The 26,150-nt window shown below is 36.8% G+C and overlaps 1 protein-coding gene across 2 annotated transcripts; it reads right to left on the bottom strand.

Moving 5' to 3' along the window:
• Nucleotides 1-352: 352 nt before the first annotated feature.
• On the bottom strand, nucleotides 353-23,482 carry LOC121429620 (U2 small nuclear ribonucleoprotein auxiliary factor 35 kDa subunit-related protein 2-like). 2 transcript variants are annotated; one of them, XM_041626749.1, is made up of 11 exons: nucleotides 23,394-23,482; nucleotides 19,690-19,782; nucleotides 17,673-17,761; nucleotides 15,814-15,910; nucleotides 13,913-14,033; nucleotides 11,199-11,276; nucleotides 8,260-8,301; nucleotides 7,097-7,233; nucleotides 6,006-6,219; nucleotides 4,535-4,700; nucleotides 353-4,032 (listed from the first exon to the last, which is right to left on the bottom strand). In XM_041626749.1, exons 2-11 carry the CDS (start codon nucleotides 19,713-19,715, stop codon nucleotides 2,456-2,458), a joined length of 2,547 nt encoding a protein of 848 aa, XP_041482683.1. In that variant the 5' UTR covers nucleotides 19,716-19,782; nucleotides 23,394-23,482; the 3' UTR covers nucleotides 353-2,455. The 2 variants fall into 2 exon arrangements, with proteins under 2 accessions (XP_041482683.1, XP_041482682.1); XM_041626748.1 differs by lacking the exon at nucleotides 23,394-23,482 and adding an exon at nucleotides 20,138-20,247.
• Between the last annotated feature and the right edge of the window lie 2,668 nt (nucleotides 23,483-26,150).

The raw sequence follows: 26,150 nt of genomic DNA, 5'->3' as shown, positions 1-26,150 counted from the left end.
GACAGGCAAAAACGATTGTGTGTACCATGGACAGTACATGTGACCTCACCATTTTCCCCGATTTCATTGCTTTTCAGCAAACATCAATTCTTATGGACATTATAAACAGCATTTTACAATCACTTTGAAACAGGTTAATCCAGTATTCTTATTCACAAGAAGAACCCTGTTTTCATTGAGACTTGTTATTAATAACAAATGTGTAATTTCTATAACAAGATTACTATTAGCCAATCATGTGAATGATCTCAGTAGCTTTCATCTTTAACTGCATTTTACGGACATCATGAAAAGCATTTCACCATCACTTTGAGACAGGTTAATCCAGTATTCAAATTCACAATAAGAACCCTGTTTTCATTGAGACTTGTTATTAATAACAAATGTGTAATTTCTATAACAAGATTACTATTAGCCAATCATGTGAATGATCTCAGTAACTTTCATCTTTAACTGCATTTTACGGACATCATAAACAGCATTTCACCATCAATTTGAGACAGGTTAATCCAGTATTCTTATTCACAAGAAGAACCCTGTTTTCATTGAGACTTGTTATTAATAGAAATGTGTAATTTCTATAACAAGATTACTATTAGCCAATCATGTGAATGATCTCAGTAACTTTCATCTTTAACTGCATTTTACGGACATCATAAACAGCATTTCACCATCAATTTGAGACAGGTTAATCCAGTATTCTTATTCACAAGAAGAACCCTGTTTTCATTGAGACTTGTTATTAATAACAAATGTGTAATTTCTATAACAAGATTACTATTTGCCAATCATGTGAATGATCTCAGTAGCTTTCATCTTCAACTGCATTTTACGGACATCATAAACAGCATTTCACCATCAATTTGAGACAGGTTAATCCAGTATTCAAATTCACAATAAGAACCCTGTTTTCATTGAGACTTGTTATTAATAACAAATGTGTAATTTCTATAACAAGATTACTATTAGCCAATCATGTGAATGATCTCAGTAGCTTTCATCTTTAACTGCATTTTACGGACATCATGAAAAGCATTTCACCATCACTTTGAGACAGGTTAATCCAGTATTCAAATTCACAATAAGAACCCTGTTTTCATTGAGAATTGTTATTAATAACAAATGTGTAATTTCTATAACAAGATTACTATTAGCCAATCATGTGAATGATCTCAGTAGCTTTCATCTTTAACTGCATTTTACGGACATCATGAAAAGCATTTCACCATCACTTTGAGACAGGTTCATCCAGTATTCAAATTCACAATAAGAACCCTGTTTTCATTGAGACTTGTTATTAATAACAAATGTGTAATTTCTATAACAAGATTACTATTAGCCAATCATGTGAATGATCTCAGTAGCTTTCATCTTTAACTGCATTTTACGGACATCATGAAAAGCATTTCACCATCACTTTGAGACAGGTTAATCCAGTATTCAAATTCACAATAAGAACCCTGTTTTCATTGAGACTTGTTATTAATAACAAAATGTGTCATTTCTATAACAAGATTACTATTAGCCAATCATGTGAATGATCTCAGTAGATTTCATCTTCAACTGCATTTTACGGACATCATAAACAGCATTTCACCATCAATTTGAGACAGGTTATTCCAGTATTCAAATTCTCAATAAGAACCCTGTTTTCATTGAGACTTGTTATTTATAACAAATGTGTCATTTCTATAACAAGATTACTATTAGCCAATCATGTGAATGATCTCAGTAGCTTTCATCTTTAACTGCATTTTACGGACATCATGAAAAGCATTTCACCATCACTTTGAGACAGGTTAATCCAGTATTCAAATTCACAATAAGAACCCTGTTTTCATTGAGACTTGTTATTAATAACAAATGTGTCATTTCTATAACAAGATTACTATTAGCCAATCATGTGAATGATCTCAGTAGCTTTCATCTTTAACTGCATTTTACGGACATCATAAACAGCATTTCACCATCAATTTGAGACAGGTTAATCCAGTATTCAAATTCACAATAAGAACCCTGTTTTCATTGAGACTTGTTATTAATAACAAATGTGTCATTTCTATAACAAGATTACTATTAGCCAATCATGTGAATGATCTCAGTAGCTTTCATCTTTAACTGCATTTTACGGACATCATAAACAGCATTTCACCATCAATTTGAGACAGGTTAATCCAGTATTCAAATTCACAATAAGAACCCTGTTTTCATCGAGAATTGTTATTAATAACAAATGTGCAATTTCTATAACAAGATTACTATTAGCCAATCATAGGAATGATCTCAGTAGCTTTCATCTTTACCTGCACACTTGATACTATAACAAGTCTTTATGAACAGGCTACAGTACTAAATACATGTTTTTAACAGTGTTCTTCAAGTTACCAGGACTGATATCATATATAACAAGAATGTTTATGAAATTTCAATGAGCGTGGGATGCCTAGATTAAAGGTCACGTGTTTGCTGACCTATGCCCCATTGTCCTCATGGCTGCAAGCCTCAAGGCTTCATCATCATCTGACTCATTACCCTGATCTCCTTTGGTCACAAGTTCACCAGAGTTAAGGTTCACCACTGCAAGGTGTCTCTTCTCTATCCTTTCTCTCATTTCCCTTTCCTTTGCTTTCAAATCTTCTTTCTCCTGTTCTTCAGAAGAGCTGGGACACGAAGCTTCACTTTCCCGACGCCTCCCCCTTTTTTTCTTGAGCTCCGAGGAGGAGCGTCGTTTGTGCTTCCCTTTGTGCATTGTTTTGCTTTTCTTTTTCCTGCGGGCAGCCGTTGTCACAGTATGGTCATCAGCGGGAGGCCTTTCCTCGTCTTTGTAAGAAGGACTCACAGGGAATTTATCGTTCGATTCCAGGTGAGGGATACTGTCCTTTGAACCATTTACTTTCAGAGAAAGGTTTGGTTTGCTTTGCTCGTGATCACTATCTGAAGTACTTTCCGCTCTATCTCTCTTCCGCACCCTACTTGGGCTTTTTCTTCCCTTGACCTTGTCTTTGCTACCATGCACAACCCTTCCATAAATCCTGTTTGTACTATCACTTCGAATCATCTTGTGTTCTCTAACATCAGACCCGACATCACTATGAGCTGAGCTAGATCTACTCCTCTTTCGGAACCTTTCCTTACTTGTACTTCTGCTTCTGTTGCAATCAAATTGACTACCTTCCTCTTTTCTTGAACTACCAGAATGCAACTGCCTCTCTCTACTTGCACTCCTACTTCCTCTATCACTGCTATTTTCACTGCTGCTCCTTCTTAAATGTTTTTTGTCCCTTGTTCTTCTATCCAACCTCTCTCTGCTTCTACTCCTATCTCTACTTCTACTTCTTCTGAAACCCCTGTCTCTGCTTCTGCTACGATTTCTTCTAGGATCTCTCACTCTGCTTCTGCTACGACTTCTTCTACAATCTCTGTCTCTGCCTCTACTACGACTTCTTCTAGGATCTCTCTCTCTGCTTCTGCTACGACTTTTTCTGGGATGAATATCTCTGCTTCTGCTACGACTTCTTCTAGAACCTCTGTCTCTGCTTCTGCTAAGACTTCTTCTGCAACCTCTCTCTCTGCTTCTGCTACGACTTCTAGGATCTCTGTCTCTGCTTCTGCTCCGACTTTTTCTAGGACCTCTCTCTCTGCTTCTGCTTCGAGTTTTTCTTCTAGAACCTCTGTCTCTGCTTCTGCTACGACTTTTTCTGGGATCCCTGTCCTTGCTCCTGCTTCTTCTCACATACCGCTCTCTGCTTCTGCTTCGTCTATGCGAGTACCGCCTCCTGTTTCTTTCCCTACTCCTACTTCTTGAGTGTTTTCTTGAACGTCCATAATCCATTCTACTTCTACTTCTACTCCTCGAGCGTCTCCTGGACTCCCTGGCCTGCCAATCTCGCCTCCTCTGGTCGTCTCGGCGATGACTTGGTGTTCTAGGAGGACGGTCTTGATCAGCGTCAGAAAATTCACCTCTAGGATTGCGGAACACATGAAGGAAGTTACAGTGCTTCCCCCTTGGACATCTGTCACGATGGAAAAGCCCTACGAAAACAAATATAAGTCATTTTAAGTCATAGCTGGTCACAATCATAAGCATTCCTGATGGAATTCAATATCAAATACTTCAAAAATATTTTTTTAAGTCCAAAAATATGGAGAATGTATAGGTTTCATACTGTTGAAGAAGCTGATAGATATGCTTCTAAGGAGGTCAAAACCAATGGCTTTAACATCCATATGAAAAGTAATGAGAATATAGATAGAATAGAGGCATACAGTCATTACTTAGCCGATACCCATACAGTTTGCAGAATTCCACGGATTCCCATGAACATCCCCCCCCATGCAATTTCAAAAATACTTGAAGCCTGGGCTATATAGGGTTAAGTAAAATTTTCTCCAAAATAGAACAGATTCATACATTTCCAAGAGATTTATTCATAATGATAATAAAAGAGGTGGATTCATTTAGAGCGCACACACCTGTCAGGTTACTTGTAGTTATCAAGTTAAACATAATACCACGATCTCTGATCATTCTTACCACATATCGCTGGCTTCCATCTGCTGACCGGACAGTATCGTGGATCCAGCTGCTTTCCACCGTAGAAACGGCCTGTGAAGACTTCAAGAGCCTTGGCTGCTTCCTCTTCACTACTGTACTGGACATAGACATTACCTCTCAAATGGGGCTCCCAATTACGACATACCTGGCAACAAGGATACAATAATGATAGTGGGGCCATTCCATAAAATATGTACGTCCGACCCCATGTATGCGAGACCTTCATGAAATTTTCTGTCTTACATTTTTGGTAGTTATGGCAGTCTGTAATGTTCTCAAAGGACCATGACTTGGTCTGTTTATGAAGTGAAGAATTTAGAAGAATGGGGGTCGGACGTACAATATGGTTGAATATTTCATGGAACTGCCCAGTAATACAGCGCAGAATATATGCTGACAGAGCTGCCAAGTAAGAAAGTATTTAATCCAGAAGCTCAAAATTCATAATTTTGACATGAAAGTCATGATTTCATATGCGCCACGCGGTATTATAAATTTCTTTGAAGAGGTAATATAAAGATTTCTAATAAAAAGAATTGAATCTTTCTTTTAAGATTAATCTCTGGTACTCTCTCTTGTGTAAATCCATGATAAATCCAAGAGGATAAACCCACAAAATCAAGTCAATATTTAAGCAGATGATGATAACACTCTGAACAATGTAAACTAAGATACACAATCATGTGAACATTGAGCATCATTGGCCACTTTTTTTAGTTCACAAATTTCCAATGTACTACTATATAGTATTAAATGTTAACTTATTTATTTGCCCTCAAAACTTTAATAATTAAGGTCAAAAGCACAATGGCATAATTGGACCTGAAATATCGTAATAATCATGACTTTTTCTTAATAATTGGCAGCAAATCTTTCTGCGCTATATAGAAAAAATATATTATCATTATATAAAAATGGTGCTAAGAAGTTAGTGAGACCTGCCAAAAAAGGAACATATTCAAAGTGTTCAAGTTCTGCCATTTTTAGATATTTAACTGTGAAGTCAGGTAATAAAATTTTAGATTCAATAAAGTTTGTTTCTCTGAGCTTGCCAAAGATTGTAGTGCTGTTGTCTTCGTCCAAAGCATGAAGGAGTGCGTTTTGCGGTGGGTTCACTAACTTTTTTAGCATTACTGAAAATACATTTACAGAGTGCAGAAACTTTTTAACAAAAGCTTATATTTTACTGAAAGGTATCCAGAACCCTTGATATTAGCTTTCCTTACCGAACACCACAAAAACATTACATCTGCAGCCAATTTGAAATCATCACACGAATAGTGATTACAACTTGATATAACTTTTGGAAATTCATAATATTCTTACGTTTGTCCAATTTTGTTCAAACTTTAACCACCTGCTTCTCTTATGTTTTTTTTTTTCATTTTCTTGGGGGGACAAAATAAATTTCGGCTGGCTTCCCAATTCAGGTACCACATCAAAATCTCACCTTCAACTGCAAAACCTTTCCATATTCACGGAACTCGGGTAAGACATCTTCATAAAACTCGTGGAAGTTCACGTAAGCGGACTCCTCGTCGCACTCCAAACCGATGTCGGCGTCGTATTCATCCTTGAAGTCTGGACCGAGACCAAAGTTTGTATACATTCCCGGGATCATGAGGGTGGTGCCACATTCCGTTGGTGGGTGTGTCCTGGAGCACCTACGAGAACGGACAGAACAGGGGAGCGTTTCATGAAAGGACTTGTCAGACATTTTATCTGACAACTCCTATTTTATCTCATAACTACCACAGGACCAGTGCCCCTCGGTCAATCAAACTCAAGGTAAGTTATCAGATCTGCTGACCACTTGTCGGACATAAATGTTGATGAAAACTCCCCAGATTGTACATGTAAACTGGAGGTAAAGTGGCTGAGTAGTCTAAAGGCTGCTTGGCCTCATCCTAGATAGTCTAATCTTAGTTTGGATACAACATGTTCTTTTACTTATACCATTTTGTCTCACCGACAGCCCACTTTGTTGTACTCTACATAATTTCTTAAAATTGTTTATAAGCCATACTTTTATTTAAAAAAATGCAAAATAAGTAGTAAGTTTGACCAAGTGTGGTTCACACCAAATGGTAACACTTAAATCGATAGTAGACCAAATGAATCTTGGCAATCTGAGGAAGGGGGGGGAGGAGGTGTTATTCAGCCTAAAATGCAGAAAATAATTAAGGCCTCAGTATAGCCAAACCCGTATAAATCCTGTTCTAATAAGGGTCAATACATCTGATCCAGGGTTGGCCAGAGACGGAAATATTTGTGGTAAATATCGGTGAAAAAAGGAGCAATAATTTTTGAGGAAATGGAGAAATAGTTGGAAATGCAGGAAAACACAACAAAATAAACTTCTTAAATATTTTCCAGGTATTACCCTGGTGTTTCTCAAGCATCTCTAGCATTTCCCTGTACCTCCTTGTAAATCTTAAGAGCATCAACAAGTTTTTCCCAGTATTTGCCACCTAGGAGGGAAATACCGAATTATCCCAGGGAAATTGCCAACCATGATATGATCTTAATCTAGTTTCATACCTCTCTCTGAAACGGCAAGCACCGGTCTTCATGAAGAAGGAACACAGCTCTTCTTTCTTCTCAGCCCGTACAGGTTGGTTCCCGGGTGGTTGACTCGATGCGGGTGCCTCTGGGTTACGCCATTCCTTGGAAGGCTCCTAGAGTAACAAAAGCATCAATTAGAAAACAAGTTTTCATCATCGAGTCGAAATCTTGTATTCAACCTTTTATCCGAGACTCCCTGAGCTTCCAGTGTCCAGACATGATTGAGATACATGTAGGTGGCCCCACTTTCATGTGCTCATCTGGTTTCATGACATGTGCTCTGGCGACACTTGCTCGGATGGAAAATCAGCACGTTAAGCCAAACATGAAACCTAACCTTAAAACCTTGATAAACCCTAATCCTTACATTTTACTGTATTCTGCACCAAAAGGTCTACTACAATCCCAACTCTAACCCTTTGAGATATTAAGACCGGAGCAAGTTTCACAGGAGCGTATGTCGTGTCGCTGTTAACTAATGCTCATTGCATTCTTCATGTCTCAGAATTGTCGAAACTTGCACCGACAAACATGACATTACAGGGATATCCCCCTGAGTATCCAATAATGCACTTTCATTACCACATTTAAACCTGAAGTCATCTATTAAATGCTTCCAATTGTCAATTACTCAGTCTTGAATTCATTATTGCAGATGTATACTTTATTTGTGCATCTTTGCAGAGTGGATTCGGTGCATTGATTTTTTTTTGTCTATCATAGATTTAGATTTATTTATTTATTTCCGTTCAAACAAAAGATAAAATCCAAGTACAGTGTAAAAACATGTTCAAAATAATACATACTCAAAATAATACATACAATTCTATAACATTTCATAACAAATATTGAAGATAAAATTATCTGCCAAGAAAAGCAGAGCTTGTAAAAAAGGCAAGTCCCCAAACATAGTTCCAATACTAATTAACATAACCGATATACAAGAGACGGGTGGAAAACAAAATTAACGAAATTAACAAAATCATAATTGTTATCACTATGAAGTCAATTATTATTATTATGATGTCATGAGCCATTTTGGTGACATGAGTTTGCCCAAAGGCCAAGGCAAAAATACAAACAAAATTAATACAATAAAAGCATGATTTGAAATATAATCCAGAAAGGAAGCACCTCACCTTCTCGTTGCCCAGTTCTTGGTCCAGCTGCAGAAGTACACTCTGGGTTCAAAGAGGACATATGAGTTGGTCACATGATCAGTCACATGTCATGAATGATCACATGACTCTGGATCTTTGAGCTATGTTAATTCTGAAAGAATCTGAGTTAAGTCTGAGAAGCACCAAGAAATGTATGAAAAACATTCTTTGTTGGGCGGAATAAGAGTAAATTGCACAATCATGTAGTAAAGTTATATCAAATAAGAAAAAGATTTTTTTAAGTCACATGACTACATCTAGTCACATGATACTGGTCAAAAATTCCTCAAATCTTTAAACAGAAAAATCTCAAGAGACCCTTCTTTACATTCTTCTACATGTAGGATAAAATCTTGTTCATTAGCATTTCTTTTGTGTTCTTTATAATGCTTTTTTGTACCACGTGTAAATCTCTGAATGAGAGAAGAGTTTTCTGTGCAACTGATTTCCAACTGGGCTCATTCTTTATTGTTTGTTATCAGCCACCGTGAACAATTCATGAAGAACATGTATTTGGGTTGTGATCAAAGAAGAGATATCTTTTTTAATGTCAGATTAAAATTTGTAATCAAACATAATTTTGATGATTATGATATCTATCTCTAAAACAATTTTTTTTTTCTGGGACAGGCCATAGCAAAGAGCTTAGGGAGTTTGTACATGTAATTTTATGATTGACCATACACAATAATCAATGCATATCAATCTTAAAAAGGAGGCAAAAGCAATTTTGGGTCTCGCCCACTTATGAACATAACCAGAAAAAGTCCATCTACCATCCAAGTTTGGTTGAAAAGTGACTTACGGTTGCGGAGTTGGGTGTCATAAGAGTCTTGCATGTAAACTTTAATATTGACCTGAAATGACCTTTGACCTTACCATGTGACCTCTGACTCCAGCATAACATGCAGGTCCCCCAAGTCCATCTACCATCCAAGTTTGGTGGAAATGCGACTTACGGTTGCGGAGTTAGGTGTCATAAGAGAGTCTTGCATGTAAACTTTAATGTTGACCTCAAATTGACCTTTGACCTAACCATGTGACCTCCAACTGCAGCATAACATGCAGGTCCCCCAAGTCCATCTACCATCCAAGTTTGCTTGAAAAGTGACTTACGGTTGCGGAGTTGGGTGTCATAAGAGAGTCTTGCATGTAAACTTTAATACTGACCTGAAATGACCTTTGACCTTACCATGTGACCTCTGACTCCAGCATAACATGCAGGTCCCCCAAGTCCATCTACCATCCAAGTTTGGTGGAAATGCGACTTACGGTTGCGGAGTTAGGTGTCATAAGAGAGTCTTGCATGTAAACTTTAATGTTGACCTCAAAATGACCTTTGACCTAACCATGTGACCTCCAACTGCAGCATAACATGCAGGTCCCCAAAGTCCATCTACCATCCAAGTTTGCTTGAAAAGTGACTTACGGTTGCGGAGTTGGGTGTCATAAGAGAGTCTTGCATGTAAACTTTAATACTGACCTGAAATGACCTTTGACCTTACCATGTGACCTCTGACTCCAGCATTTAAGTCTGGTTGAAAAGAGACTTACGGTTTGGAGTTATATGTCATTACAGGTTTGTGACGGACGGACGACGGACGGATGACAGACGGACAACGGACGGACGACATTTGGATCCCTACGTCTCGCCTTCACCTCTGGTGGGCGAGACAATCAATCGCTAAGCTGTTTGTTACAATGGCCCGTTTTTTTTATTCAACTCTTAATAAACTCAGTATATTTGGGATGAATCAAGTTTGTAGCGATTGTGGTTTATTCCTGAGAAATCAGATCTCTTTTCAAAAGTTGAAATATCTCTTCAGCATAGACAGGCAACTGGCTAGCAAGTAGATAACATTGAATGACTTGATGTATATCGTGAGCATAAAAGATGAAAATGATGGTGTGCACATTGCTATCTGATGTTATCATTGCAAAAGATACAGTTGAAACGATGGAGTTAGAATGGTTGACACTATCTCATCCTGCAGAGGCTATGTGTATCTTGGTTAAGGAAGTCTACAGCATTACTTACATGTATGTAGTATTATCAACAAACTTTCAAACTCAATGTATGACAAGTATATCCAAAAAAAAATATTTGTCTAGAATACAGAAAATTGGGAGATCCTCCAATTGGCAATGCAAACAAGATCTGCAATGTCACACCTTTACAACACTCCCTTTAAAAACTGAAAATATACCTCCAACACATCTCCTTTTTTGCTCATTCTAATGATGTGGTAAATCATTCATTCACAATAAAATTTTGTGACACTTCTATTCCATATCTTAACATTAAAAAATAATACGTCCCCTAGGACGGGCTTATAAAAACACTTGATCTTGCAAAAGACTAGACAAAAGAGAAAAATTAAGTAAAATGTGTACTGATGTAATATACAAGTGTAGATGTGTTACGTCACAGATCTTGGTCACATTGCCAATGTAGGATCTAAATAGCATTAGTGATCTTGCTACTCAAATGCCCATACTTCCTTATCATTCCATCGATCTTCCTCAAACTTTCTCTGATACGTTTCGTTGATTTTTTTTTCTTCTTTTAGAAATGAATCAACTGGTTTCAAGTATCAATATCGTTTGGTAGGAACAAATTTTCAAGCAAAAAAATTTACTAATTTCATAATGCCATGGAAGCAGAGAAGATACCAACAAGAAAAATCGGTAAAAAAAAGAGCCTTCACTTAATTTCCATCTTCACATCAATGGCGGGGGGGCACAAGAGGGGTCTCATTTATCACAATACCAATTGTGTAAAGTTTGGGACCAGGAGGGGGGGGGGCACGAATTTCTGATCTGGCCAGCAAACATGCACAAGAAATGAATTGCTTATCAAATGAACAGGATATTATGCAAACTTGGAGGTCGATACTCAGAGTTTGGTAGCCTATCACCTCAAGTTCCTGATCTTTCTTCTCCTTTTCCTCCTCCTCCATCCGCTGTTGCTCCTCCCATTCCGCTTGGATGCGTTTCTAGAAGGAAAATCATGGGGGAATATAAGAAGAGAAAAGTTTGCAAATGAAAGTTAATTTCTAAGAGACATTTTCCTCACCTTCCAAAATGTGATAAGATTACAGGATAGCTCTAGGGAATGTTTGAAAGCAATGCAATTATCATTCCTTCAATTCATTTCATTTGTTCGAGGACAAAAGCATTAGGGTTAGATTCAAATTTATTGCATAAATAGACAAAAACTTTTTGTGCATAATTAAACACCACATATATGAAACCATCTTAAATCTGAAAAATAAACAAAAAATTACACTATTGTAAAACAGATTTTGCAATCTATTTTCAGTATAGAATCTTCCAATTTATACCATTCATTCTCTAGATTCATTTTACAATGAATATGGCATTAAGAAATAATTGAATCTTTATGCTGTGTGTGAATACATTTGTAAAAATTTAGTAAGAGCATCCAAACCACTATGTTCAGAAAAAAGAACAAGCTTTTTGAAATAATTTATCCCTTATCCATTACTATATAACACTTTATCATAATATTGATATATCATCAAAATTTCTTTGAAGCATATTTGTGTGTAAAAGCAATGATTAATTGCAATGTAGATGGAAAGAAATAGTGAGGGACATCATCAGTCTGCTCATTCGCATACCGACCAAGAAGTGTTTTGTGAAATAATGCAAATTTTAAGATGTCATAACTTTCTTATTTTACATTGGATTTTGATGAAATTTTCAGCGTCATGCTTGTTGGATTTTTCTCGATTTATTCAAGTAAACTTTCTGTTGTGGTTGACTTGTCCTTAAAGTATACATGTATAACTCCACTTTATACATCACATACGCTGAGAAAAACCATTCATGAATGCACACTTTTGGCAAGGGCACTTAATTCATGCTTGAATGAAGTGCATTTTTCGTGCCATAGTACACTTACAACTGAAACCTCTTTTGAGAATGTGTGCCTTGTTGTTAATGTGATGCAAGAATAGCTTTTCATGAAGTGTCTTGTCACTGATCAACAGAACCAAAGATACTACAAGGGGAATATCGGACACTTCGGCAATTTTTTAAAAGCTCGATTAATGCTCATGGGGAAGGGCGCTCACTAGTGTTGAGCAAGTAAACCATCGCACATTGGCACGCTGCTGTGTATAAAACATATGGGAGGAATGAGAGGGAATTTCGGAGAGGACTCAAGTGCGGCGCATGGAAAATTCCTCCTTCTATTACCCAGAAACCTCTGAAATATATTAATCTTTAATTCAAGAAAAAAAATTAAATAAAAAAACATTTCAAATGTAAAAATCCATCTATTCCTTCACCCCTTCACCATTTCTGTACAAAACCATATCGCGATGCGCAAAGGTAAAACAAGTGGAATGCCTCTGGCCGTCTCACCTGCATCACGCGGTTCAATATAGCAGCAGTGCTGACTTTGAATACTACTCTAACTCGCACAAGATGTTCAGTGATACATGGTTACTCTTATGTCCACTTTTTATGAACTAGACCAATAAACTTACAGAGCTATGATGGTTATTCAACAAAAAAACCCAACATGGCCAAAGTTCATTGACCTTACATGACCTTTGACCTTGATCATGTGACCTGAAACTCGAACAGGATGTTCAGTGATACTTGATTACTCTTATGTCCAAGTTTCATGAATCAGATCCATAAACTTTCAAAGTTAGGATGGTAATTCAACAGATACACCCAATTTGGCCAAAGTTCATTGACCTTTGACCTTGGTATGTGACCTGAAACGTGCACAGGATGTTCAGTGATACTTGATTACTCTAATGTCCAAGTTTAATGAACTAGACCAATAAACTTTCAAAGTTATGATGGTAATTCAACAGATACCCCCGATTCGGCCAAAGTTCATTGACCCTAAATGACCTTTGACCTTAATCATGAGACCTGAAACTTGCACAAAATGTTCAGTGATGCTTGATTACTATTATGTCCAAGTTTCATGAATCAGATCCATAAACTTTCAAAGTTATGATGGGAATTCAACAGATATCCCCAATTTGGCCAAAGTTCATTGACCCTAAATGACCTTTGACCTTGGTCATGTGACGTGAAACTCATGCAGGATGTTCAGTGATACTTGATTAACCTTATGTCCAAGTTTCATGAACTAGGTCCATATATTTTCTGAGTTATGATGACATCTCAAAAACTTAACCTCAGGTTAAGATTTCGATGTTGATTCCTCCAACATGGTCTAAGTTCATTGACCCTAAATGACCTTTGACCTTGGTCATGTGACATGAAACTCTAATAGGATGTTCAGTAATACTTGATTAACCTTATGGCCAAGTTTTATTAACTAGGTCTATATACTTTCTAAGTTATGACGTCATTTCAAAAACTTAACCTCAGGTTAAGATTTGATGTTGACGCCGCCGCCGCCGTCGGAAAAGCGGCGCCTATAGTCTCACTTTGCTTCGCAGGTGAGACAAAAATGTTGTTACTCACTCAACGATGTAGGGCGCTTTTCCCAAACGCTTCATTGCACGCTCTATGTACTGTCCGATCTTCCCCTTGTAGTATCTTTGCCAGAAATTATAAGCTACTGAAATCCTTGCATCTTATTGGTGAGAGCATTTTTCTGTGTGTGTGCTCTTACCCTTTCTTCCATCTCCTTCTCTTTCAAGGCTTCGGCAATCTTCCGCCGTTTTTCAAACTCCGCTTGCGCAATTTGCTCTCTTTCCAACCAAGCCGCCTCCTCTCCATTCCTCTCTGTGTTCCTAGGGTAGAAAAAATATATATATACTTGTACAAAATATTTCCGATTATCATTGTGTATTCTTAACCTGGCATTCTTAATTCTTAATCTGTCATTCTTCACTGACTCTAAACCAGGAGGCTCAACCAAGAGGCTCAATAGAGTCAATCCAAAAGCGTGCTCTACGTACAATATTAGGAATACGATATGAATCATATCAACAGGCACTCGAATCATGTAATCTCACTTCTATGAGAAACAGAAGAGAATCACTTTGCCTGAACTTCACTAGATCACTGTATTGTAACTTCCGTGACTGGTTGCCCCAAAGCCAGAATTCTTTTACTGTAGGCAATTGAGACACAGTAAGAGGATACGTGAAATCAAATGCAGAACAGAACGCTATAAAAAGAGCGCCTTACCCTATTTGGTAAGGCTCTTAAACCAGCAATGATATAACAATTTTAATAATTCAGCTTTTTACTACTTTTTTAATTTATGATTACTTATCTAGTATTTATGCCCTTCCATCTTGCAAGGCTATACCATTTATAATTTTTGTCACATTCGAATTTCTGCTTTTGTTTGTCAAACTATTTTTCATATTTGAAACTCGGTCTATAATAATTCTTAACTGAAACAGGCAACATGATTCAAAAGTAGAAAACAATCTTTGTACCGGCCGCGATTCAACTAATTTCTAAATTATACTGATCAAGCAAAGTGACTGGTAAATGAACTTTACCCTTAATATGTAATAATTCTATTCTTAAACATGTCTATTTGAAATTTTTTAATGAATTTTATAATTGCTTTTCCATGATTACCAAATTTAAAATTTTACCTTTTACATGTATCAGTACTCTGTATTCTCATTTTGCAATATATTATGTGATCTTTTATATTCTTGTTATTCTTCAACTTCCTTTTTTTCTTTTTCATTATCTTCTTCTTCTCCTCCCTCTCCTTTTCTTCTTCTTCTTCTCCATCTTCTTCTCCTCCTTCTTCCCCTTCTCCTTCTGCTCCTTATTCTTTTTCTTCCTATTATTATTCTTCCTCTTCTTTGTTTTAATTATGGGTGTTTTTTACATTACTGTTTTATCATACGTAATGTGTATGGTTTGATACATAGTAGTATGTTATTTATTGCATTCAGTCTGTGATATATGTGTACTTTTTAAAATATGTAAATAATTCCACTGTTTTGAGACTGTACATTTTTAATATTGTATATCCATGTGCAATTCAGTCTTTGTAACTGCGATGCATGATTTAACAAATACCATACGATACCAAAGGGGTACTCCACGCTGAAAATAATTATATCTAAGTAAAATGATTTCATGTTATAAGTAAAAGTGGAAAGTGGGGATGTGACATCATCAGCCCACTTAATAAATATTCATGGCGATGTGCATATACCTGTTTTCATTGATAAACTTAAAAATTCAATAACTATAATTTGTTATCCGATTTTGATGAAATTTTCAGCATTTTTAGATATATTTTCCGCCCGGACCACCCCTTTTGAACCCATAAGCAGCGATCCTCAAATATGAAATTATGCACAGCTGCCTATGCATGATGCTCTTCTTTTACAGAGGCAAGCTAAAAAAAGTGGACATTGTTGATATCTCAAAGAAATCAATTAGCCCATTTGTCAATTATCAAGTTAAATCCCATTCAAGAAACTGTGTTTATCATTCCTATACTAATAAACACAACCATGCAAGCTTTTGCACATCATTTCCATTTTGTGGTGGTCATCACCAAGCCAACCTAGAGATGACCAGACACCTTACCTGGCTATACAATAATCTGTTTCCTTTTGTTCTGCCTCCATTGCGCCTCCTCCTGCATCTTGCATTTCATCTTCATCTTCCTCATCTGCTGGAAAATCTACATAACAGTCAGAATTTTCAAGTATTACAAGGATATGATGGATCCTTCATCTTCATTAATTAATCTCTTGGAAAACTTTTAGAGGTCAGAATTACGTAAAATAATTAGAAATAAGACATCATCCTTCACTGACCGAACGACCGTACTTTGATTCTTATATACCCACTTCAAACTTTGTTTGGCAGGGGTATAATAAAATATGTGCCTAAAAAAGACTCTGCAAGATATTGTGTAATTGCTGAGAAATTACAACAACAAGCATGATTGTCGGTCTCTTTCCAAATCATAACAATACACTGTCCCACACGTGCTGTTTTGTTGATCTACATTGTGATCGATTTCAGCTTAGACTTCGGGATTTCACAAGGTTCAGTTTATGTAACTGAATCAGATCTTGATGATATAGTGACATTAGGTCTTGGCCTTACAGACTGTCACATGAAATCCATGTTTATTGCAACTACCTTCATTAATCTTATATAAAACCAATATTAAGCTGCCATGAAAACCACTACACGACATTGCATTATTGTCTTCCCATTTGATGCAGAGTCACTCCTTTACACGATTGGCTTATCCTTATGACAGTGATAGCCCAGTTCTTGGTCCCATATCCACTTGATGCAAAGCTGCCAACCATTATGGAATATTAATCAGATACGAAATTACAATGTGAATAACCAAATGTTTTCTTACGAGACAAAATCATAGTAACAAAAGTTTTTCACTCAGTCATTCAATCGGGAAGTAAACACTGAATTTACATTAGAACACATCTCATTAATATTCCGTAAGGGTTGGCAACTCGATTGATGCAATGTACAGTAGCACTGCAGACCTTACCATAAATACGGGATGTCATGCAAGCAACTATCTTCGTAACTTGGTATTAGGTAGTTAAATCCCTTTTAGTGGATAATCATTTCACTTCTCTCCCATTTATATTAAGAAATGGAATTGGAGGAAACATATGGTTAGACCCTTGAGTTCGGAACGAGCGGGAATGAGATCGGAATAACAATTCTGGACTTAAATTTATCCAGTGCTATCATACAGCTTCATACTGGTATTACTTGTACTTTATGGCCGGGCAATGCCAGCACCTACAGTGAAAAGGGTATCAAAAATTCCTAAAGTCATGTAAAGAGGTAATAATGTTGATAAGTATTTTTAAAACAGGTACCAAATCAATAGACCAGTTCGTAGTTACTTTATGGACGATTTTGGTAAATGACCTTTCATTTCTTTCATTATGATAGGCAGATTTCAAAGCAAGATATTACGTACTGTAAGCTTGCCTTACGTAATATCTTGTATGTGCAGACAGAAAGACGAATAAAATATCTTATCTTACATAGCAGGATGAAGAGTGACTAGAATAGCGCACCAATGAACACATCATGAAGGTATTCGTTGCATTCCTACTTGAATGCATATACATGTAGCATGTTGCACAATGTACTTGGCAAACTGTGAAATACTGTCGTTCGTGGGCGCATTGTTGTTTTTTGTGGATGTAAATGAAAACCACAATTCAAAAGAATATATGAATAATCAAATAATAATATGTTCATTTATATAGCGCTCTTACAATATATAATCGTTTCACAGCGCTTTACACAGTTATGGAATACAAAATTATAATAACAAGACATCGATGTTGGTGCATATTTCATTAGATTTCAAACCACCATGTCACTTTAGTACAAATGACCTTCCTCTGATCATGCGCAGAAAGGAACTACGAACAGGCTTATACCTCTCCTCTGTGCATCTCGAAACTGTGCAGCTGCTTGTCTTTTCCTCTTCCGTTTCTCTTTCCTCACCTGGGCCCGGAAATATTTTCTCCTGGAAATAAGGGAAGAAAACTTTACTTCTTTGAGCAAATTCAAAACACTTTTCTCCCAGAATATTGTTCAATAGTAGGTGATGACAGTGCCTACATATATTATTTTTTTAGCCGCAAATAGGCCAGGGTACATTATATTTTTTGAGATTATGTAACTGCCCCCCCCCCATCGAAACCTTAGGCGCCGAAAATTGGCATGCGACCTTATTTACATGCGACCTAATCTACAAAATTGTAAATTATCTTTTTCATGAAAATTGGCTGTAGTTTGATATGCCAATTTATGCATAATTAATGATCAATTTTTTATGTATTATAAATAGGCCAGGGTACATTATATTTTTTGAGATCATGTAACTGCCCCCCCCCATCGAAACCTTTGGCGCCGAAAATTGGCATGCGACCTTATCTACATGCGACCTAATCTACAAAATTGTAAATTATCTTTTTCATGAAAATTGGCTGTAGTTTGATATGCCAATTTATGCATAACTAATGATCAATTTTCTATGTATTATATTGTATTTCTGTTTAACCTTTTGTTTTTCTTTTTTTAATGAAATTGGTCGGTGACACATATGTGACCACTAATAATATAAAATCAAGAAATCGGAATCAGTATTAAAAAGAACCAAATATTCATGTCAGCTGAAAACACAATCTATATTGAATTTAATTCAATACAGATTGTGTTTTCAGCTGACATTAATATTTGGTTCTAGTCACCTCTGAATGCCAACATCCCCACTTGGTGCGACTTTTGGCAAGGCATTTAGGGCCCCTTGAATAAAGACCTGAAGGCCTGTTTTTGCATAAATGCTTTCTTAGCAATCAAGTAAAATATCACAATTATCAAACACAGCTAATGCTCGATGTATGTAGACCCTTCAATTTAGGAATTGAACCATGTTGGCTTTGTGCACTCATTCATAGTAAAGGTACCGTAAGGGCACTACTATTCAACCCGTTTGGAGAGCTTCTACAAATATATAGAAATATGGAATTTACCTTAATTTCAGACCTGTCTTATTTCCAAGAGCAAATCCTGGTTATTCTTTTCATGTTATTTTTATCTTCAACCCGTCGACTGTTTACGCCGGCGATCAAATTATACGGCAATGATTCTTTGTACTAGTATTCAACCTAGCGATAAAGATGGCCCAGTCTCTGCAATCTGCCCCTGTCCCATCTGACTATGGATCACTAGACCATTTGAGATGAGACCAAACAGGCAATAAGTCAAAGCCGGAGACTTACATAGATCTAGATAGATCTAGTTTAACAATCAAAACCGTTTTGAGATTTGCTATCTATCATCACTCGGTTGAATACTAGTGCCATTCAGTGCAAAAGGTCATTGCCACATAATTTGATCTTCCACGCATACAGTCGACAGATTGAAAAAGAAAATATTGACAACAGATTACCCTGGAAATAACAAAGGTATGAAATTAAGACAAATTCCCTATTTCTAAATATTTGAGGGAATTTTCTTTTTTTTTACTTTTTCCTGTACCTCCTTGTACAACTTTGTACATGTACATCCCAGCATTTATAAGATTGCACTCAGGCGAGAAATACCTAAATTTCCTGTGAAATTAAGGTATTTCGCATGAAAATACTACAGTGGATTCACCTGGGGTATGGGTTAGGGCGGTCCGTGGACTATAGTTATTTGGTTAACTTTGCCTAATGCCTGGCAGCTCATCCAGGTATATCCAGTGCTTACTTATTTTTGTGATACTGTGTTATTGTAACAATTATTTTTTATGTTGTATTTGACTTGTTTGATATTATGCCAAATAAAATAATAATTGGAAATCATGGGGACTGATCAGGCGATGGAACATGAATAAACTAAGTAATCACCGCCCGCTACGTTCAAACATTAAAAAAGAGGAAGTGATGAGAATGCATTGGAACTCACGGCAAGTGTCCGGCAACTGCAGCCATCTTGTTGGCCTGTCACCTCATCCGAGCTCAAAACTTGGAGCAATCAATATTGTCCTTCAAGAGAGATCTAAAGAAAACAGAAAGAGCAAATTTGAACAAGAAAGGAAAACAATATAAAACTTGGGAGATCAATTTAGGGTGTTATATGTAGATCAGTTTTCAGTGTTATAGCTAGCGCTAGAGTGGACGGGCCCCAAACTCAAAAGGCAGAAGATTTCTGACCACCACTCACCTACCTCAAGCAATGTTTGTGCAGGCTCCACTCCACTTCAGCTACACTACGCTCCACCTACCCGAACATCAAGATCGAAATCTCGCTCTGAGACTTCGAGTGGCAAAGGTGGGAAAAATGTTTTTTTTGTAAACTTTTAAGTCGAAACGGCATTGAAAAAAGAAGGTAAGCTTAATTTCTTATTCTATACCCTAATTTCACTCCACATCCATCCTCCAGTTAGCCTCAAAATTGGTAATTTAGAGTCAACATCAAGTTCCTCACAGTCACACGTATAAATAATTCGCTGCCGATTTCAAAACATCTCATGTCCCGCTTCAACCACTGAAAATACGTATTTCTAGTTCAGTGGTTGAAGCGGGACATTTTAGCACTTTTTAATCTAGCACCGCTCATGATTTTGCCGCCCTCTATACGCGTCATGTAACTAGGTTGCATTAACAAAGGATCAAAGATGGCAATGAGTCGATGACAACAAATTCTATTTTTATTTTTTTATCGCATTTTGGCGATATTTTGTAACCATAACTATCCATTTTTTGCCAAACGTCGCCAACCGATATTTTTACCCATGTACAGAAGTGTTACAGATCAGAGATGCCAAGTTCAAAGACCAGCTATGCGTGAGATTTTCTGTGAATTGAGTGAGATCACAGACATTGTGTACAATGTATATGGGGATAGGCTGTGATAGTTGCGTGAGACAGACATTTGAGGGGATGAAAAAGAGTCCAAAATGCTTGAGTCTCACGCATAATGCGTGAGACTTGGTAGCTCTGGTGTTATTCTCAGATTCTAAATATAACTAGCAGTTTGGCGCATTTTTATAGTTGCCTTTTCCCGTGGTGTGTGGAAGGCTATATATTCGAGCGCCAGGCGTTATGGGGAGTACCCTATGTAGAGTAGATGACTTTATTTCCCAGACGCCTCCAGGCTACGCACGGCCAATATGGGAGACCGTCTCCAATAAGGGAGACAATCGCCGATATTGGAGGCCAGCTTTGCAAAACACCAACAAACGCATGTAGACGGTGAAAAGGGGGAATCTGCTTCTCACATTTTCATTTGCCAAGGTAATCCATTTGAAGCAAATGTAAACAAATATTGATCTCCCAAACTGGAGACTGTCTCTAAAATTGGATACCAAAATTCTTTACAAAAGTCCAATATAGTGGAGATAATCTCTCTCATGACATGGGAGACAGTCTCTTTTATTGGCCGTGCGCCTCTGTTTGTTTGGCAAAAACTAAATACGTACACGCGAGGCCGAGGGTCCAAGCTACATAGACCCTCGCACATGTGCATGCGATGTTTTGAAATCTGCAGCGAACTTATTTATCCGTGTGACTGTGAGGAACTCGAAATCAAATCAATTGGCTCTAGATCTAGTTCTAAATTCAATGATAAATCACCAATTTTGAGGCTAAACGAAGGACTCATCCAATGAACAAGGTTATGATATAAAATTGTTCTCAGTTACATATCCATGTGTGGCAAAATAAGGGTGGCAATGTTTGGCTTATTTTCTCTTTTTATATAGGACAAATGCTTGATTTTCTTACACTGTCAGTTTTCATTACAGCTATTAATCATATAACTTGGCTCTTCTGTAAATTTAATCTTTTAAATTATTTTTTCTTAATTAGAAATAGAGGTTGAAAAATGAAAATTTTCTTGCCATATTACTTTCCACCAATAGAGGGCGTACACAAAAATATGCTCAAAATTCAAGATTTTGAGCGCTGTAGTGAATACAAAATTATTCCCAAGTTACTAATGAAAAATAAATTGCAACTGTATGGAAATTATTAATTTTGGTCACAAAAGTGATATTTTAATGATTTTTTAAAGTGTGTGCTATATACAGCTTTGGCATACCATAGTCCTACCTGTAGATTCTCCACAGGCAGGATGATAGCAGTGAACAAGTGAATATGGAGTGAAATTTAGGGACATAATTAGGGTGTAAAGTAAGAAATAAAGTTTTTCTTCTTTTTCGACTTTAACGTCTTACAATAAATATGCATTTTTCCCCACCTTTGCCACTCGGAGTATCACTATCAGAGAGCGAGTTTTGGGTCTCGCTGTTCGGGTAGGTGGAGCGAGCGTAGGTAGTGTAGCGACAAGCGGTACGGTACAGTAGTCGGTACCGTACGTACGTTAACAGCCCGGGGGGGCACTCAGTATATATAATGCATATTGGTACATGTGCCGCGGAAGGGACCCCCATTTTTACACTCAAATTTCCGTTCCAATAGCATTTTTGTCTTATTGAGAAAAAGAACAAAAAAACTGCTGCAAAGGCCAAGGCATAGCATTTTCTTCTTATCGAGAAAAAAAGAAGAAACCTGCTCCAAAGCTTCGCATATTTTTCGTTACGCCGTTCCGATCGCATTTATCTGCTACAATGAGCTGCAATTTTGGTGAAAAGCGGCCGCAGAGAGCTCACCCGGTGGAGGCCGCGCTAGCTGCATGACCGTTCCATAGCTTAGCCTAAAATAATCATAGGGAAGCATATGATATACGCGCTCACACGATGGCGATCCGTTCCAAGCCCAAGGACCCCCGTTTTCACAAACATTTGTCGATGACTCGATCGTTCCGAAGCCCGTTCTGACCCTCCTTTTTACAATAAGCCCGCTCCGAGGCCCCCGTTTTTTTGTCTCGCCTGCGGCACACCCCCACTATTTTTTTGGTCGAGTGCCCCGCGGCCCCCCGGGGGTAACGTAGCTGAAGTGGAGCCTGCACGAACATCGCCGAGAGGTTGAATTGAATCACTCATTGAATGAACATTATAACCTTGTTCTCAGTTATATCTCCATGTGTGGCAAAATAAGGGTGGCAATGTTTGGCTTATTTTCTCTTTTTCTTTGGGGCAAATGCTTGATTTTTTTACACTGTCAGTTTCCATTACATCTATTATTCATACAACTTGGCTCTTATTTCAATTTGATTCTTTAAATCATTTTTTTCTTAATTAAAAATAGAGATCAAAAAATGAAAATTTTCTTGCCATATTACTTTCCACCAATAGAGGGCGTACACAAATATATGCCCTAAATTCAAGTTTTTGAGCGCTCTGGTGAATGAAAAAATTATTCCCAATTACTAATGAAAAATAAATTGCAACTGTATGGAAATTAGTAATTTTGGTCACAAAAGTGATATTTTAATGATTTTTTAAAGTGTGTGCTCTGTACAACATTGGCATACCATAGTCCTACCTCTAGATTCCCCACAGGCAGGGTGGTACTGGTAGCAGTGAACAAGTGAATTGAATGTTGTACCGGTACTACCACTCACCATGGAAAATCTCCCGCGTAAGGCATAACAGAGACTTGCTCTGAAGAAGGACAAAAGAAACAACACATTTGTGCTTAAAACATTTAAGTTACTTATAAAAATAAATTCGAAATTTTTTTCAAGAATGATTTTTTAACGCTTACTTTCAATCAGATCCCCGGCTAAGATGCTCTCTCCGAAGATTTCTACTGCGGTGGAAATCACGCAAACATGCATCGAAATGAGAATTTTCCTATCTAACAGTCTCGATTCGATATTCAAGTTGTCGGCGCATATCAGTAAATTGTACCAAAAAAAATCAACAGATACATGTAGGTTGCATCTCGTGTAAAAAAAATATAAGATCGTATCTTTGTGACTTATAACGTGAAGTAGGCCATCTTTTTGACAAGATGACGATGAAAGGGCATTGAACTGAGTGGCCACCCCCCCCCCCCCGGCCCGGCTGGGGAGAGGGGAGGGGCGGCCGGTATCTTTTTTAAAGGGGAATCCAGCCTTGGCCATAAAATGTTGTGTTGGGAAGGAGAAAAATAAATTAAACAGAATGGTGAAAGTTTGAAAGAAATTGGACAAGCAATAAGAAAGTTAATAGCTGCTTTAAAATTGAGATCTATGTAGATTTCAAATTGGCAACTGGGTAAGTAAATTATGACAAGGGGCAAGGGCAACTTTCCCATAGGCCATGTACTTTATTATCAGGGATTTGTGGTTTTCTCCTAAGTACCCATTCCCCTGGGGCAGTAATCTAAATATAACCCATGTAGTATATTGTTTTATGTCCTCATGAAAGAAAAATATAATTTGAAATAAAACTTTTGGGAAAAATTACATTTTAGCCATATGTATTGGGTACATGGAAGAGTAGTCCTTGCCTTACATCACTATGACATCACATATGCGGCCAATTTGAAATCTCCATGGGTATTGTGATTACCAATATTTACAACTTTTAAAAATTCATATCTTTCGTTTTGTTTGTCCAATATTGTTCAAACTTTCACCTATCAACTTGTCTGATTTTTCTTTTCCTTATTAAAACAAGTTTTTATTTGGGTTGGATTCCCCTTTAAATGCATACACTTAAAGGTCAAGTCCACCTCAGAATAATGTTGATTTGAATCAATAGAGAAAAATCAGACAAGCACAATGCTGAAAATTTCATCAAAATCGGATGTAAAATAAGAAAGTTATGACATTTCAAAATTTTCAACAAAATAGTTATACGAACGAGCCAGTTACATCCAAATGAGAGTCAATGATGTCACTCACTCACTATTTTTGTTTTTCATTGTTTGAATTCTATAATATTTCAATTTTTACGAATTTGACAATTAGGACCTCCTTGCCTGAAGCACAAAATGTTAAAATAATGGAATTCCACGTATTCAGGGAGGAATGAAACTTCATTTCACATGACAATGACGAGAAAATCACAATATTTCATATAATAAAATACAAAAGAAATATAGTGATGTCATCAACTCTCTCATTTGGATGTAACTGGCTCGTTCATATAACCATTTTGTTGAAAATAAGCGAAACTTTAAAATGCCATAACTTTCTTATTTTACATGCAATTTTGATAAAATTTTCAGTGTTATGCTTGTTGATTTTTTCTCTTTTTATTCAAAATCAAGTTTTTGTTGGGGTGAACTTGTACTTTAAAGTGGAAAATGCCCTTGGATGAAGGAAGACATCTGTTTTCATTGTTTTCTATATTTTTCCAATACATAAACACATACTTTTTAGAAATGATTTTTATGCATATGGCTTGTCCATTGCCATAAAATATACCCCCGGCCTTCCCCACATTAACCGCCACAGTGAATGTTGAATTTATTAGGGAGGTATTAAAAACAGATTTAAATTTAGATAATGGCTGTTATTCATTAATGCTAAACAAACACTTCTAATTACTTCATGGAAAAAAGTCTCAGGCAATAACTATCGATTAATGAAAAGAAAGTTGGTCCCCTTCTTGATTTGTGCCCATCTTTTTAATATTCCCTTCCTTTTTGAAGGAGGGGGCTATTAGTTTTATCATTTTGCTGACAGGATCCTTTTATTATACTCTAAAAACGGACAATTAAAGGAAAATCAAATAAAGAACTAAAAAAGTTTTGTGGGCCTTCCCATGTAGTAAATCTAGGGAGCTATTCCAAAAAAAGAGGACTGTCAAAATGTTTTATCCTTCAAAGTCTCTTAAACCGAAATTAGAAATAATACGAGAAGGCCTAAAAACCAATGTTTTACACAATCCGTTAAAAAGTGGAGCCATATTAATTTTTTTTCAGATGACAAATGCTGATAAATTGCTCTCTTGGATGAAAATTTTATGATTTTGGCGCGCTCTAAATAACCCTTTATGTTTTGTGCGAAGACTTTTATGAATCTGATTAATAATTTCGTCATGAACAGATAGAAAGCCTAGTGTTTAAAATTTGGAAAATCAAAACTCCAGTCTCCTTTCCCTTAGAATATCATTCCCAAAACCCCAATACATGATAGGCCTCAATGATATATTTTTCTCTTCGCTGCTCGATTATTTTAATACTACTAGCTCTCTTGATGGTAGAGAGAATTATGATGATAGGATTCCTGGGTGACTAAGAAAATTACATTTAAGACTGACGATTTCCATGTGTCATTGGACTACTTTAAACCGCACATTATCTCTCTAATACAATAATGTTTAGCAACTACTCTTACATTATCTTGTTTAAGTTATCTAAACTTGTGTGGACTATCTATAAGAGCAACTGACGCCACAACCCTGAACAATGATCCATCCCCTACAGACACGTGACTTTGTGCGTAAAAACAGCACTTTTAAAATATTTTTAAAAATAAGGATTACTACCAGTATCAGACTTTTCATGTCTCTGACCAGATAAGGGTTT

Source organism: Lytechinus variegatus, chromosome 16, assembly GCF_018143015.1.
Source record: "Lytechinus variegatus isolate NC3 chromosome 16, Lvar_3.0, whole genome shotgun sequence".
In the NCBI taxonomy this organism is placed as follows: Eukaryota; Metazoa; Echinodermata; class Echinoidea; order Temnopleuroida; family Toxopneustidae; genus Lytechinus; species Lytechinus variegatus.
Note: the sequence above shows the minus strand (reverse complement) of the source record. Positions and strands in the feature narration are given on the sequence as shown.